Source organism: Mobula birostris, unplaced genomic scaffold (genome assembly GCF_030028105.1).
Source record: "Mobula birostris isolate sMobBir1 unplaced genomic scaffold, sMobBir1.hap1 scaffold_328, whole genome shotgun sequence".
Lineage (NCBI taxonomy): Eukaryota > Metazoa > Chordata > Chondrichthyes > Myliobatiformes > Myliobatidae > Mobula > Mobula birostris.
Window position 1 is genome coordinate 205069 of NW_027276345.1, and position 14703 is coordinate 219771.

The window sequence follows — 14703 nt, forward strand, 5'->3', positions numbered from 1 at the left end:
AGATCCACCTAAAATCTGCCATTCAGAAATACACTTCAATTGCTCCAAGTTTCCGTTGGATTGGTGCCTACGGGAACGGGATTAAAGCGCCAGCTCTAATCTGTTTCACCTAGCAGTATTCAATCACCAACCAGGACCAAAACTAAAATGCAATTTTATAACAATTCTGAAGAACACACACATTATGATGAAAGAATAATTTCTATTATGCAGTATCTTAAGGATTTAATCAGTAATGCCATCAATTACCAACAGTTGTGCCACCATTAAATGGAACTGTCTCAATACCACTTCTTGCAAACAAATTTTTAAAAACGATGCAATAATGCATGTCCGACCTTTAATTTGGTGCACCAAAGTGATTATCTCCTGGGCAAATTCTCCTGAAGAGATATTCGGGTTAGCCTTCAATGATGAACCCATATGCTCAAACACATGATGAAACTCATCTCGTTTCTTGCCAACACTAACCAAATCCCGAGACATTAGTCTCTCTGAAGAATGGCTTGACGCAGGCCTGGAGGAATCCCAAATACAAATTCACAGCTAAATATTTACGACTGACCAAGGGCAGCCATACAAATATATATATACACACACACAAATATAAAAATTCATAATTAATTTATAAGTTTCAGGAGGTGCTACTTGTTTGAAGAATGCACATGACTATTTCAAACTTCAATATTTCTTAACCAAGTTAATCGCCTAGTTAAGGATTATTTCAGTAATCACTGACGGAGAAGAGCCACTAGCATGCGATCGAGGCCCTTAAATTTTACTCTATCAGTGTCTTCTACAGAGCAGCCCAGAAATTGCTTATTTCTGGAAAAAATAATGATTTACCAAGCAGCCTGGAGCTGACTCAGCTAAATCAGCTGCCTGGACCACCTTAACTTGTCTCTTCTTATTCCTACAGCTAGCATCGAGAAAAATGTTGTCAACAATAAAGGCTCAATAAAATTGGCAAGAAGTTAGTGCCAAAAGAAAAAGGATAAGTTAAGCAGCTAAAATACAGGCCAACCTGTGTAACATCCTTTTTATAGGATGCACAGGTAGAAAACCTTTACAATATTCTGCTTATTGCAAGTTTAAATTTCTCAACTTGATAGCTTTGGGATTCCAATTAAAATTCTTACCATCTCACTGATTAACTTAAATAAATTTAGTTTTTCTTTAATCAAGCACTTTGTGCAACTTCTTGCACAAAATCTATAATTTGTCAAACACTGTCACTCATTTATATTCAAAGCAAGTCAAAAAGTAGCAAATGCAAACTTTAAGAATCATTTTCGTACCTTGTATAGTGATCTGGACTTGGTTTCCTTAAAGTCTTCTTCTCAGACAACTCCTGCACATACTACATAATTTAACATGACTACACAAACAAGCCATTTAAAGAAGAGTTTCTACTTATTTTCAAATTGATTGTGCAAGAAAATAAGAACATTGATTTTATTAGTTTAGCCTGTTTCAGAAAATGCCACTATTTAATATGTAAAACTGAGGCTGAATATAAAGAAATTTCACACTGAATACTCCATTGAATAGGAATTAAAATTCAACTTTCATGTGCTACTAATGTTTTTGAATGTTCCTCAGAACAGCTTTGATTAATTCAGTAATCTTCCATTTTAAACTGGTGTTCATCTGCTTCTTTCCTCTGTAACAAAGTTAATGTGACAAAAATGCAGGCTCGTTTTCCATTAACTGGGTAGAATTTTCAGACGTTCACTTTGTATTTAACAATGAATCCTCCTGTAAACACTGACACATAGGCAGCTAGGATTAATGTATAACAGCTTTATCCAGATGACAGAATCCAACGGCATGATGTACAAGTGCAGAGAGGTCATCTGCTGAAACATTACTTCAGTATTTGACTGGTAAATCATTAAAACAGGCTTTAGGAAAGTTTGTTTGAATCATTCAAATGAAAAGTTGATTTCTTTTGGAATATTTTAAGATAAAATAGTATTTTGAAAAAAAAACTATTGCTGGCTTGGGAGAAACAGGTGACCTTAGATCCCATGTTATCCAAATTTCTCTACTGCTGGTGTTTTGATCAACCATGGTTGCACAAGGTAGGTTCATCTCGAAAATCAACAGGCATGCGATCCACGGAAGAATGGGTGCATAGATTCAGTGAAGGCCTGCCCGCAGAAGGCAGCGTCGCAGCAGATGAAGCTAATGCATGCTGAATGTTGGTGACTAGTAGTGGTGTTCCATAGGGATCTGTTCTGGGACGCCTCCTCTGAGTTTCAAAATGACTTGGATGAAGAAATGAAGAGCTGGGTTATTAAGTCTGCAAATTGTGCAGGAACAAGAGGCATCTTGGGGCCCAAGTACATATATCCCTCAAAGTTGCTGCACAAGTAGACAAGGTGGTTACATTATACGGCAAGTTCATTAGACAGAGGATTGTGTTCAAGACCTGCAAGGTAATGCTGCAAATCTATAAAAACCTCTGGTTAGACCATACCAAGAGGATTGTGTTCAGTTTTGATCACTTCGTTACAGCAAGGATGCAGAGCAATAATGAGGGTGTAGAGGAGATTTAGCAGGATGCTGCCTGGATTGGACAGCATACCTAATGGAGAAATGTTAAATGAGCTTTGTCTTTTGAGCGATGAAGGATGACCGACAACTTGATGGTGGTGTATGAGACTGTGGGAGAAACAGACAGAGTGAACAGCCAGCACTTTTTTCCTCAGGGCACCAATGGCCAATACCAGAGGATATTTGTTCAAGATGAATGGAGGAAAGTTCAGGAAAGATGTCAAAGGTAAGGTTTTCATTTTGAACAGAGAGTGGTAGGTGCCTGGAATGCATTGCTGAGGGTGATGGTAGAGGCTGATACAATAAGGATATTAGGTAACCAGATAGATATCAGAAAATGGAGGGTTGTGGGCTGTGTAGGAAGGAAGATTCGTTGTGGAGTAGGTTTATATTGCTTGGCACAAGTGGAAGGGTCCGTGCTGTGCTAAATTGTTCAATGTTTTATCATCACATACGAGTCCGGTGGTGGAAAGTTTGACATAAATGGCTAAGATTGATCAACAATTTAACTGTTATTCTGTGCACCCACCACAATGGTATCAGGAAGGCAAGTTGTTCTTTCACTGAATTCTTCTGGTGCATGCCCTTGCTGTGTAAGACATTTTAATTTTCTTCTTCAAAATGTTTTGCAATTCCATTAACAAGAGTACAGTACACAAATCTGATGAAGTAAGCGAGAGAATACGGAAGCGATAGCCAGAATTTCACTTCAGAGGTATAGCATAGCATGGGTAGTGGAACATATAAAGCCAACATTAGTTTCTTCATGTACAGTGCAAATCATATGCCTTCCACCTTCCTGCTTTTTTTTTTAAGTTCCAAAATCAGCTGGATACGTTCTTCAATTCGTCTGCCATTGTGCTTTACATCTGTACATTCAGCGGTGAACTGAAACTTCAGTTAAATATGATTCACCATTCTGAATTTGGAGGCTTCACTTTGAAATACCTAGCTCCTATCATCTTGCTTGCTTTGACAATACTTCAGTAAACGATAGCTTGAAATCTGGGTAAGGAGCAGACACCAGAAGTTATCTTTAAAGAAACAGGTTTCATGCTGTGATCCACATCAAGAGAAACAACTATGCAATCCTGACTCAAGGCATTGATGCTGAATATGAACTCTTGATCAGTAGTACGGTTTTGGATTTATTTTCTGAACTGCATAAAATACCAGTTGATTTACAAAGTCAAAGAAAAAATTTCCTCAATTTTCTCAATTGCTGGAGTCTTGAAGGTTGTTATTATGATGCGTCTGAGAAATGCAAGTTCCATTTAGTACTTCCGTTTGAATAAAACAATTCATAGGTTGCTCCTTTCTCTCACAAATAATTTCACAATATAAATTCTGGTTTAAGTAAAGAACTATTATTTGTTGAAAGTGCCATTTCGTTGGCAAAATTAAGGTTTATTAATTTTACTGTATCCTCGTACAAGTCCATTGTAATGCATGGCAAGGGGGATGTTGCACTAGACTGCTACACAAATTTGCTGTCTGTTCCAGAAGTTTTTCAAAATAGGCTTCCCCTTTGTAGCCTTCATTTGGATCATGACAAAACTAAATTTATCCAACATCACGCAGTTTCTTTGATAACCAATCCAACCAAAATAGATCACGAGGAGAAATAGAAAGATCAAACATAGAACGTAATTCAGGCAACATTAAAAATTCTTTGCTTTGAAGAGATTTGTCTCTTTACAGGCAGCCACAAAACAAAGAAACTCAAAAGAACCCACAAAAAGACCAACAAACACCCAATGTGCAAGAGAAAAAAAACGAACCATGCAGGCAATAAAGTAAGCAAGTAGCATTTAGAATGAAAATAAGCCCTCAGACACGAAGCCTGGAGCAGGCCACAGCCTCAGCTTAGCACACAGCGGAGTAAATGTTGTGGAGCCTGGGGCAGGCCACAGCCTCAGTGCAGTGAAGAGTGAAGTAAACATCACAGTAGAGTGTGCAGAACTGACCCGACCTTTGCCTCTGGTCTTGACACCCTGCTTTTTCAATCCATCTGGCACTATCTTCAGATTGTCCAAACATTTGGGTCGTTCCTCGTTCTGGGCCCAGTTGCATCGATATGCTCTGGACAGAGTATTTAGCTCGAAACCAAATATCTGCTATTTTAAGAGCACAGATTTTTGATTTATTTTGTAAGTTGGACAGAGCTGTTGCCCAATCTATCAAAATCTGTAGAAGCAAAACTGCTTGATATTCAAGAGATCTTCAGTTACTTTTTATAATGAGTTGGGCTTCTTTATCCAAAAGGGCTGCCATTATGCAAGGAGAGCCTGGAAGAAGCCAAATATATATCTTATCCTTTGGTGTTTTTCATTGCTTGATTGCACAACAATTATGTTTTCTGTATGCAAATAAAATTCTTAGTGCTTAGAATCCAACTGCTTGGTAAACATTCAGGAAAAGGCAACATGCTGATGTTCCTTATTATGCATGAATTTCTTCCGACTTTTCTCTTTTGCTGGAGAATAACGGCTTCTGTAGAACTTTTTTGGAATTAAAAAAATGAGAGTTTCTAGCGTCCCAATTAGAAAAATCAATTACGGTATGATAAGTTTTCCTGTATCAAGTACAGTCGAAGGCATAGTTTGCATTCTGATTTTCCATTTCAATTTTCACTTGCTAACAGTCTGCTTTCTGTGAGGAAAGAAAGGTACTTAGAAAAAATTCAAGCCATTAGACAGGTACTAAAAGGAGCATGAAATTTCTCTATTCAGCCTCATGTGATCAAAGAATGTAGAACAATACCTGTATTTGTTCACAGTCTTCTTCATGTCTAACTTGATGGTCAAGGATTCAGTTGTATGGTCTTTCTCATTATTAGCAACACAATGTGAAGCTTCCATGTGATAAGACCCATGGTTTGATCGCTTAGGAGTACGAGTATCATCACGCTGGTCCTTAGGACGGCTTCCAAACTCCTTTCTCCTTTCCACTCGCCCCCTGGTGGCCGAGGTTGCAGTATATCTAGGGCTCACTTCTTTCTTGCCTGCTCGTGGAAACCTGTCGGAGTAATGCTCAGGAACAAGATACTTGCTCGACGCAGAGTAGTGACCCTCTTTGTTTGCATCAGTACCCAACCTCCGGCTGCTACTGTGAAAACGACTCACCTCTTTAGCACTCAAGGAGCCAGTCGTATATTCTTTATCTTTACTTGAGTATCTTTGCTGTCTTTCACTAGAAAAGCTATGGTGGTGCTCAGAAGATGAGTGCATTTCAGGATACTTCTGTGAATGTGCAAACCCACTCTTTACTTGCACAAACTCTTCAAAGCGATCACTGTCACTATACCAGTTTCTTGACACATCTTTAATACGTGCATTTTCAGAGTCATTGTATAATGCAGAAGTGTAGGGTTTTTTATTATGAGGCATTTTCTCTCCTCTCCATTTTAAATCTTGCTCATGATCTACTGCCTCAAGCTTTCCTGGCACCCAGCCTCTTCCAGATGCTTCTCTGTACCCTTTGACATCATTATCCTCAGGATACCTGTGTTGACATAAAGCAGTTTACACTTGCAGTAGAGAAGAGAAGGAGAATTACATTCTGATTATTTGAAGTACATTTGGGAGCAATGGCTTGAAAGCAGTGAATTGCCAGGTTACAAGTTTAACCCTTTATCCTTCTGAAAGCCACACTGCGCTATGCCAAGGCATAGCTTGTAGCCACCAATTTGCTCTATTTCAAAACAACTAAAGAGTTGATCATTTATATAAACCTATGCTCTTACTTTCAGATTAGGACAAAGGGTTTTCCCAATTTCAAACCCTCAACTAAAAATGAAAAACAATTTATAACGTTGAAGCTCTATATCAAAACATAATATCCTTAATGGTTCAATCCCAATACCTCTTCTGGTAGGAGCTCCTTTCCAGAAACTCTTCAGACCGTCTTCCAAGAGACCGTAATGAACTTGAGTGCCTTTCCTCATGTAAACTGTGACTTCTAAAGCCTTCAGGGTCACGCCACTTTTCTGCACCGGCATAAGAGGTGGTACTAGGTCGATCATAACAATTGGATTGTGAATCACCTCTAACAGTCTTTGACTTTTCATCAGACAATTTGTAACGAGTCAAGATTTCTGCACTCTGATTATAATGCTGGTCGTCGTGGTCATTACGCCATACATCACGATCATGGTGACGTTCACTGTGGCCATGGTGACGATCGCTGTGACCATGATGCCATTCATGGTGCCAGTCACTGCTCTCATGACGCTCATCATGATCATGGTATGGATTTTCTTCAGCAGATCTTGAAAGAAGGGTATGAGATCGATTTTCTTCTCTCTCCTCTGGGTAAAAGTTTCTCCCTAACGCATGATCAGATTCCATTCTTCTTGTAATTGGGGAAGGCTGTCTATACTCAAAAACTTTATAGTGAATGTTACCATATTGTGCAACTTCTGATCTTGATTCTGCAGTGCCTGCTTCATTCCATTTATCCTGTTGTCCCCTCCACTGTGCAGGTCTTCCTGAGCTTTGACTGAATCCTCTTGACTCACTATTATGCGACGGATAAAATGGTCTCACAACATTGTATTCTTGGCTCCGTCCACAGTCTGGCGAGATTAACCTACAATGATTTGGAGAAGATGGGATATTTTGGTACAACTTAAAAATACAACAAAAATGAAGTCCCTCACTCCATTTTTAAGTTCTTTTTAGCAGAAAGATTAATTCTCACTTTTGGATTATACTATACAATCACATACCAAAAATGATAATGATGCAATTGAAATCCAGAAACATTAAAACAAGGTAATAGGTTTTATTGGAAATACCAACAGCACAAAATAATTTTAAGGACTATGATCCTTGACTTGGATTTGATAATTGGTCAAATGTCTGCAATTTTCATACCCAGATGGTTATTGTCAATCAAGTCTGCACATTTTTACTGGGCAGCATTACTTAACTTGATGTTGCAATCACTGGGAAGAATATATTCAATAATAATAGTTACTGCCATTAAAAGTGGAATAATCAAAACACTTTTTCTGCTCCACTCAAAAGAGAAAAATTCTAATGCTTCTTCTGAATACATGTCATGTGTTTAAACATATAATTCAAAGTTGGAGCCACCGGCTAACACACAAAATAAACTGCCACGACAGGAAATTAGAGCACATGATCAAAGGTGCCAAACTCTGAGGCTGAAATTTTTGTTTCACACCAACCACACAGACAAGATCCAAAAATATTGTCGCACTATTTCTTCAGAGAAAAATAACAGCTGAACCAACAAAGGATTTGCCATTGAATTTTAACACTTTCAATTTTGAGAGTTCTCAAACAGCAATTACAGAAACAAGCATGGAGATATCTACTTCACTTGCAACTTTCGAATTTGTGCAATGTTAGTGCAACTTAAATATAAAAGGTTGCCTTCATTTGAGGATGCAACTTCAAGTTGAAGTTTAATTGTTAATCAACCATGCACATGAACACAGCCAAACAGCCAACACAGCCTGTTCCTCCAGGGCCTAGGTGCAAACACAACACCAACAGTCACACGAAGCACATATAGTTACGATAGTAGTAAAACACAATCACAAAAAAATATCTTCCAAGTCCCTGAGTGTCATAGTGGTGCATGGGGTGCTGTCCCAGAACCTCAATTCTGCAAGTACACGTGATGTTAATGCAGCTGCAGACTAATGCAATCCAGTTTGTGTTCCACCAAGAGAACATTGGATGGTAGCACTGATGAGAAGGGCCAATCCCCACCTGCGCCACACTGCCTCTGGCATCTGCAATAGACGACGCTGCAGCAGGTGGGCCCAGTCAGTGCAATTCACGAACCCATGCCATTGCTCTCGCCAACAGACAGTGAACCAGACTTGCAATATTCTTCATTGATAATGTCCAACAGGGTCTTACATTTATAAGAATAACACCCAAGACAATTGTAACCCTCAGGTCCTCAGGTTCGGCCAGCCCGTGGTCATTTAGGGGAAAACAGCCTCTGACCCCGCTAAACTGAGAAATCCCATTTGTGTGGATGCTGTGTGATGTGTTGCCCAGTTACAAACCCGCACCGCAAAATATCAAACAGTACACAATATGCAATTAAACGACTGAGTTTTATAATTCTTAATTTGACTATATGGTTAGTAAAGAAACAAAAAAAAAAAGGGCCCATTCTCATGAAACAGTCTATTGCGCATCGTTGGAGCTCACTGTTCGTTCATTTGTTCCCATCGACCTCCAAGTGTAGCCGGCCCTCGGACCCTCGCTCCTCAGATTACTCTGCCCGGTAGACTACCAACTCTCTCCATTCGTGTCCTCTCTCTCTCTCCAGCGCTCCCCGACGAAAAACCATGAAATCCCGGCTCCCAGACACACAAGAAAGAACAACATCCCCTCATTGGCTAACGTGCCTCGTTATCTCTAGTCATAACCCAAAATTGCTGCTACAGAGAAACCATTACCTCAGCAGTGGAACATTACATAGAAGCCATTACATTAGCCTTAGCAGTGAAACCTTACAGCATGTTACACTTTGTTGGACAGCGCATCACTATCGCCACCACTACCACACACTGTGTGAAACCTTCCTCCTTGGGTGGATTAGCAGTCAATATGGTTCACAGCAAGTCTGGTTCTGCCACTATCCATCGGCTCACCGATGGGGTGGACGCTGTACCTGCTGTACCTGAAATCCAGCAGCATCTTGCAATCGCAAAAACCTTTGTTTGAGGAAGAAATGACAGCCAAGTCTCATATTTTCCCTTCATTTATGCTGTCTCTCCTGGGATTCCAGAAATAATCATCCCACAAAGTACCTATTATTTTATAGAGGAGTTGAATTAATGTGCCGGCTATTCAATCCTCAGAAAGCACAGGGAAGAGCATCTTATCCTTTAAATTTATCTTTGGAACATCTATTTTTGTCAATGAAATCATCATTCAGAGCCCTTGTGAAGATGCTGCTTTCTTGAACTGTGAATTTGTTCCTATATAGTGCAACAAGATGTATTCAATAACAAAGAAAGGAAGATGCATATCGCTAGCTGGGTGAATACTCCTTTTCCCATTTGTCCTTTGGTGTGGAAGACGACGCTGATTTAATCAAACATTGGAATCTTTCTGCAGTACATCTTCTAGTCCAGAACTTCAATGAAAGAGAAGGGACACATTTAGGTTTACACATTGTCCCACACCGATGCTTTGCACCTCAGATTTGCTTTGGCTACAGCCAATGAAACTAGCAGAGAGTATTCCATTCAAGGTATGAAGCATTAAGTCATTGGAGAGGTTTTTCAGAAACAGGAGGCAAATTTCATGCTGCTGAATGTGTTCTGGAAGCTGTGAAGTTGGTCCAGTTGAGTTTTTGATCTGTGACGGCCTCTACAATGGCACCAACTGTTGGGAAGAGGCTGATTGGGTTCTTTTGATTGCCATTTCCTGACACTTAAATCGCAGGTACACCTACCCAAATCTTAGAATAAAAAGGCACATCATGAGGTTTCAGTCTCACACTAGAGGGAAGTTTACTGACAAAGCAGTTGAAGAATGTAGAGCTGAAAAGTGTGTCTTGGAAAGTTTCACCAGCCCATCCAGAGAACCTGGAGGCAGAATGACTGCCTTTCAAAAGCACACAAGCCTCTGCTAACACCTGATAATCATGCAAAATCATTTCTCGTAATCAACAATGAGAACCTTGACCTATTTTCCTACCTCAAACTTAATCAAGTAGCAAAGTATATCTGCAACAAACCATCACCTAATACCACGTACGATGGAGATGAAAACTTGGGCCAATGTTTGCATTACTTGGCTACCTTCTGCACCCAGTGTTTCTTTAAAGATTACGGAATTTTATATGCAATCAAGCACAGACAACATGCAATACAGCTATGTAAATGTAGACTTGCAATACAGCTATGTAAATGTAGACTTACAATACTGTCAGGGACCAAACCTCAGACAAGCCCCAAAGGTAGATTCTTCAATCACAGGGGAAGATCAATTACATAACTAAGTGACTAAGGCAAGGCATTATATATTGATAAACGTCAATGACGATTGAGCTTTACAATAGCAAACTTGGTCCTCTTAACCTGCACCATCCTCTGAGACACCCCAGTAGCTATAACCTCAACAAAAAAATGAATTTTATTCCATCCATTATATTTGTCAATCTCAACGCAGAGAGAGGGCTGTAATGTTCAGATGTTAATGTTAAGAGAGAACAAAGTTAATGCCAGAGATTAAATGGAATTAGTAAATTCACAGTGGAAGTGGGAAATCAAAAAGAGAAAGGAAACATCACACACACGTAAAATTAAGTTAACTGACTCATGTTTATTCTTCATTAAGTAATTTACTGACCATTCTCTTATCTCCAGATGTGGTTCTACCAAGACCCAACTTAATTTTAGAGACATCGTCACCACAATTCTTCGGCAATATTGGGAAAGCAGCGCCTCACCAATTATTTGCTGCACTTACACACCAACTTTCTGAAATGCATGCGTTTGAATACCAGCATTTGACTTTTACAATATTGTTTTTTTCCCTCCTGCTTCTATAGCAGCAACAAAGCAGGTAGAGCTGCTGGCATACAGCTCTAGCAATGCAGGTTCAATCCTGGCTACCAGTGTCTGTATGGAGTTGCATGCTGTACAGTCAAAACAACTTCAGCCCACGACATGCATGCTGACATTTCCTTTTAAACCACTTAATAAGCTCAGGACTTCACCAGAAAGAACATGACCATTTGCTACAACTGTCAGGGAACCTGTCAACAACACACACAAAATGTTGGTGGAACGCAGCAGGCCAGGCAGCATCCCTAGGAAGAGGTACAGTCGATGTTTCGGGTCGAGACCCTTCGTCAGGACTAACGGAAAAAAGGGATAGTAAGAGATTTGAAAGTGGGAGGGGGAGGGGGAGACCCAAAATGATAGGAGAAGACAGGAGGGGGAGGGATGAAGCCAAGAGCTGGGAAGTTGACTGGCAAAAGGGATCCAAGGCTGGAGAAGGGTGAGTATCATGGGACGGAAGGCCTTAGAAGAAAGAAAGGGGGAGGGGAGCACCAGAGGAAGATGGAGAACAGGCAAGGAGTTATTGTGAGAGGGAAAGAAAGAAAGAAAAATAAATAAATTAGGGATGGGGTAAGAAGGGGAGGAGGGGCATTAACGGAAGTTGAGAAATCAATGTTCATGCCATCAGGTTGAAGGCTACCCAGACGGAATATAAGGTGCTGTTCCTCCATCCTGAGTGTGGCTTCGTCTTGACAGTAGAGGAGGCAGTGGATAGACATATCAGAATGGGAATGGGACGTGGAATTAAGATGTGTGGCCACTGGGAGATCCTCCTTCCTCTGGCGGACAGAGCATAGGTGTTCAGCGAAGCGGTCTCCCCAATATATAGAAGGCCGCACTGGGAGCACCGGACACAGTATATCACCCCAACCGACTCACAGGTGAAGTGTCGCCTCACCTGGAAGGACTGTCCGGGGCCCTGAATGGTGGTGATGAAGGAAGTGTAAGGGCATGTGTAGCACTTGTTCTGCTTACGAGGATAAGTGCCAGGAGGGAAATCGGTGGGAAGGGATGGGGGGGAAACGAATGCACAAGGAAATCACGTAGGGAGCGATCCCTGCAGAAAGCAGAAAGTGGGGGGGGGGGGGAAGAGGAGGAAGGAAAGATGTCCTTGGTGGTGGGATCCTGTTGCAGATGGCGGAAGTTACAGAAAATTATATGTTGGACACAGAGGCTGGTGGGGTGGTAGGTGAGGACAAGAGGAACCCTATCCCTAGCGGGGTGGTGGGAGGATGGGGTGAGAGCAGACATATGTGAAATGGGAAAGATGCATTTGAGGGAAGACATCTAAAAAAAGGAAGACATCTCCCTCATCCTGGAATGAAAAGGCTCATCCTGAGAGCAGATGCGGCGGAGACGGAGGAATTGAGAGAAGGGGATGGCATTTTTACAAGTAAAGGGTGGGAAGAGGAATAGTCCAGGTAGCTGTGAGAGTGAGAGCCTGTCGACAATTCAGGGATAGCTTCTACCCCATCATAGGACTTCTGAATACTCCATGAACACTACCTCATTATTCCTTTTCTTTTGCACTATTCATGATGTAATTTATAGCAGTTGTGTTTCTGCACTGTACTTCTGCGGCAAAATAACAATATTCACATCAGTATGGCCTCCACTACTTCAGAGAAACCAAATACAAATTGGTTAATTGCTTTGTGAAACACCTGGGGTTTGTCTGCAGGGCAACCCAGAACTTCTGTTGCCTGCCACTAATCCTACTCCCCCTCTGATCATTGGCTTCCTGCAATGTAGGAGCCCCAAAACAAGTTTGAGGAACAGCATCAAATCTACTGCCTGCATGTTGAAGTGTTCTGGACTTACTGAACGCACCAACTTCCTGAAATTGAATTTCAGTTTGTATCAGCCACCCATCTGTGATATTGGCTCAGCTTGTTTGTTAGGTCCTCCTCTCTCCCGTCTTCCCCTTATGGCAGCAATAAACCCAGCCTGATCACTGGGTTACGTTTGCCTACTCTGCATTTCACAACTCTTTACCATGTGTATTTTCATTCTCTTGGTGCTCCCAAACACTCAGTGGCCAGATAAATCTGGTTTACAGCTCATCCCTATAGGCAACCTGATTTTAGCCCATCAGAGACTGCCGCCTCCCCCACTTCCCTGTGCTTCTTTGAACAAACTGTTTTCTTACTAGCTCTGAAAAATGGTTTCTAAATCAAAAATGGCAGTTTTTTCTTTTACCATGTATGAAGCCAGACCTGCTCAATATTTTCAACTTTCTATTTTTATTTTACATTTCCACGTTCATACCTTTTTATCTGATTTAAGTTCACAAGACATAGGGGTAGAATTAGATCATCAAATCTACTCTACCATTCAATCACGGTTGATCCTTAACCCCCTCCTCAGCCCTACTCCCTGTCCCTGGCCACCTCCTCGAAACCTCTGATGCCATGTCCAATCAAGAACCTATCAACCTCTCCCTCAAATACACCCGTCAACCTGGTTCTATCCAGGAGCCTCTATCCTGAGGTTGTGCCCTCTTGTCCTAGACTCCCCCACTATGGGAAACATCCTTTCCACAGCTACTTTGTCTAGGTCATTCGAAAGGTTTCAATGAGATCTCCTCTCATCCTTATAATTTCCAGCAAGTAGACCCAGAGCCATCAAACGTTCCTCATATGATAAACCTTTCATTCCCAGAATCATCCTTGCGAGCCTCCTCTAAACCCTCTCCTGTAAACATAACTTTGCTGGATCAAATAACGACAGCACAAAAAGATCATTACTTATCTTTTCGCCCGTTTATTTCTTCGAGCTCAGCCGGCAAGCGAACTTGGACCCGACATCAGGGAAAGAACCTTTCTCATCTCCCCAGAGGTTCTACAAGTTCACTGCCCAATGTCAGAATTGTCAGAAGTTATAAGGCCACCAATACAAAAGAACGATCAGTTTGATAACCATTTTGGTCAAGTCAACGGACTATTGATACAAAAGTACAATCAATTTGTTAGACACTCCAGACATCTTAATTAAAGAAAAGAATGTCCTACCTGGTTTGCTGGAGCCACAACTTAATTACAAAGATAAGAACATCTGTCAAATTTATGCTTTAATTAAAAAAGGAATGTTCTGTCTAATTTCCATCAGGTACTGCTTTTTGTCAAAATCAAAAGGTGTGAAAAGCCCAGAGACATCTGATGTGGATCTGGGCAAACTATAATTATCTTGCTCCAAAGAAGGCAGCTGTGAGGAATTATTCAAACACACTGCAGTCACAGACATAATCAGTATAGGTTTCCCCCGCCATCCGAAGGTAGACCGTTCCTATGAAACAGTTCGTAAGCTGGAATGTTGTAAAGTGAAGAAGCAATTACCATTTATTTATATGGGAAAATTTTCAGAGCATTCGCAGACCCAAAAATAACCTACCAAATCATGCCAAATAACACATAAAACCTAAAATAACAGTAACATATAGTAAAAGCAGGAATGATATGATAAATACACAGCCTATATAAAGTAGAAATACTTTTCCACAATCATTGCCTGAACTGTTCTCTGTAGCGAAAATCTCACGCAAGCGCCATCAGCAAAAACACGCACAAGCGCTGTCCAGT

General features: G+C 40.8%; 1 protein-coding gene across 4 annotated transcripts in view; it reads right to left on the reverse strand.

Moving 5' to 3' along the window:
- Positions 1–14703, reverse strand: part of LOC140192979 (BCLAF1 and THRAP3 family member 3-like) — a 77942-nt gene that overhangs the window by 31281 nt on the left and 31958 nt on the right. For all 4 annotated transcript variants that reach the window (XM_072250448.1, XM_072250446.1, XM_072250447.1 and 1 more), the window contains exons 3-5: positions 6424–7149; positions 5323–6063; positions 339–517 (exon numbers count right to left, since the gene is read on the reverse strand). In XM_072250448.1, the coding sequence (XP_072106549.1) occupies positions 339–517; positions 5323–6063; positions 6424–7149 (1646 nt within the window). The remainder of the gene's footprint in view (positions 1–338; positions 518–5322; positions 6064–6423; positions 7150–14703) is intronic.